This window comes from Psammomys obesus, unplaced genomic scaffold (assembly GCF_907164565.1).
Source record: "Psammomys obesus unplaced genomic scaffold, mPsaObe1.curated_primary_1811, whole genome shotgun sequence".
Classification (NCBI taxonomy): Eukaryota; Metazoa; Chordata; class Mammalia; order Rodentia; family Muridae; genus Psammomys; species Psammomys obesus.
In genome coordinates, this window is record NW_026596069.1 from 4202404 (window position 1) to 4203588 (window position 1185).

General features: G+C 50.6%; 1 protein-coding gene across 2 annotated transcripts in view; it reads left to right on the top strand.

Moving 5' to 3' along the window:
• Window positions 1-382: 382 nt before the first annotated feature.
• Window positions 383-1185, top strand: part of Proc (protein C, inactivator of coagulation factors Va and VIIIa) — a 10448-nt gene continuing 9645 nt past the window's right edge. Inside the window, exon 1 of one of the 2 annotated variants that reach the window (XM_055625496.1) lies at window positions 383-465. In XM_055625496.1, the coding sequence (XP_055481471.1) occupies window positions 420-465 (46 nt within the window). In that variant the 5' untranslated portion in view covers window positions 383-419. The remainder of the gene's footprint in view (window positions 466-1185) is intronic. The other variant, XM_055625497.1, reaches the window with a different exon arrangement.

A 1185-nucleotide genomic window follows, 5' to 3' on the forward strand; every position in this document is an offset into this window, starting at 1 on the left:
CTCCATCAATATAGACAAGTAACGAAGACTTCTGAACATATGATCACCAGTGACAGTCTAGATTTAGTGAAACATGGAATTATTTTCCATTGTGGCACCCATGAACAAGCTGTAATACCTGGTTCGGTTTTTGTTGTTGTTGTTTTGTTTTTAAGGTTCCCATCCCTCTCTCAGCCAGTCATGTTGAGGCTTAAATGAGACACCACAATTTGCCAATCAGTTTGAACATCCTCAACCCTCTCTTCCTCCTTCCCTCTCTGCTAGACAACGTCTTTGGTAGGCAGAGGACATGGGGACATGAAGCCTTACAGAGCTGGGATCAGAAAAGCTCTTGTTTGTTTGTCTGGGGAGAGGGAGGTTCAGCACCGAGGGCTAAGCAAATATTTGTGGTTATGGATTAACCTGACTCTCAGACTGACATGGCGGAACCAGGACGAAATTGCAGTTTCTCCTTGGCCCATCCCTGTAAGTCCCCCTCAAGGCAAGACTTTAAAGGGCTGGGGAGGAAGGGCTGGGGAGGAGAGCCAGGCTGTGAGGAAGGGGAGAACCTTGAGCCAAGGCTCTCCAAGCTGTCTGAAGCTCTGGGCCAGGAAGAATAAGAAGGGCCCAGACTCTATCTAGACCAAGGCATGGGTTGTCATCCCCTATCATCCAAGTGGCCCTCTCAGCACATGAGATTATGTGGATTAAGTGGACCTCAGCCGAGGGGCTCCTTGAGATCCAGAGCCATTCTCGGAGGCATCTTGAAACCCAGGACCCCCACGACTCCCCTCCACCCTGTCTGCTAAAGTGGAACGTATGCTTCGGAAAGACCACAGAGGAGGAGAGAGAGGCCAGGAGGGGCTGTGCGGCTGGGATAGGAGGCCCTGCCCACCTGGTTTTGAGCACATAGAAGCCTTACAGGTTGATCGTTCGCTTGGGGCAGGGATTAAGGTTCCTGAGCTAGGGCTACATAGGCCTGGCCTGGAGTCCAACCTCTGCCCTCCTCTTAGGTGTAGGTTTGTAATAAGCCGCTTATCTCCTCCAAGCTTCTGGGTCCCTTCCCATAAAATGGGGTGAAAATACAATGCCCACCTTCTGTGTGGTTGTAAACCTAGACTGAGCCAGTAACAGTGAATGGTGACAGATGAGCATTTGCGTGTGTGTGTGTGTGTGTGTGTGTGTGTGTGTGTGTGTGTGTGTGTG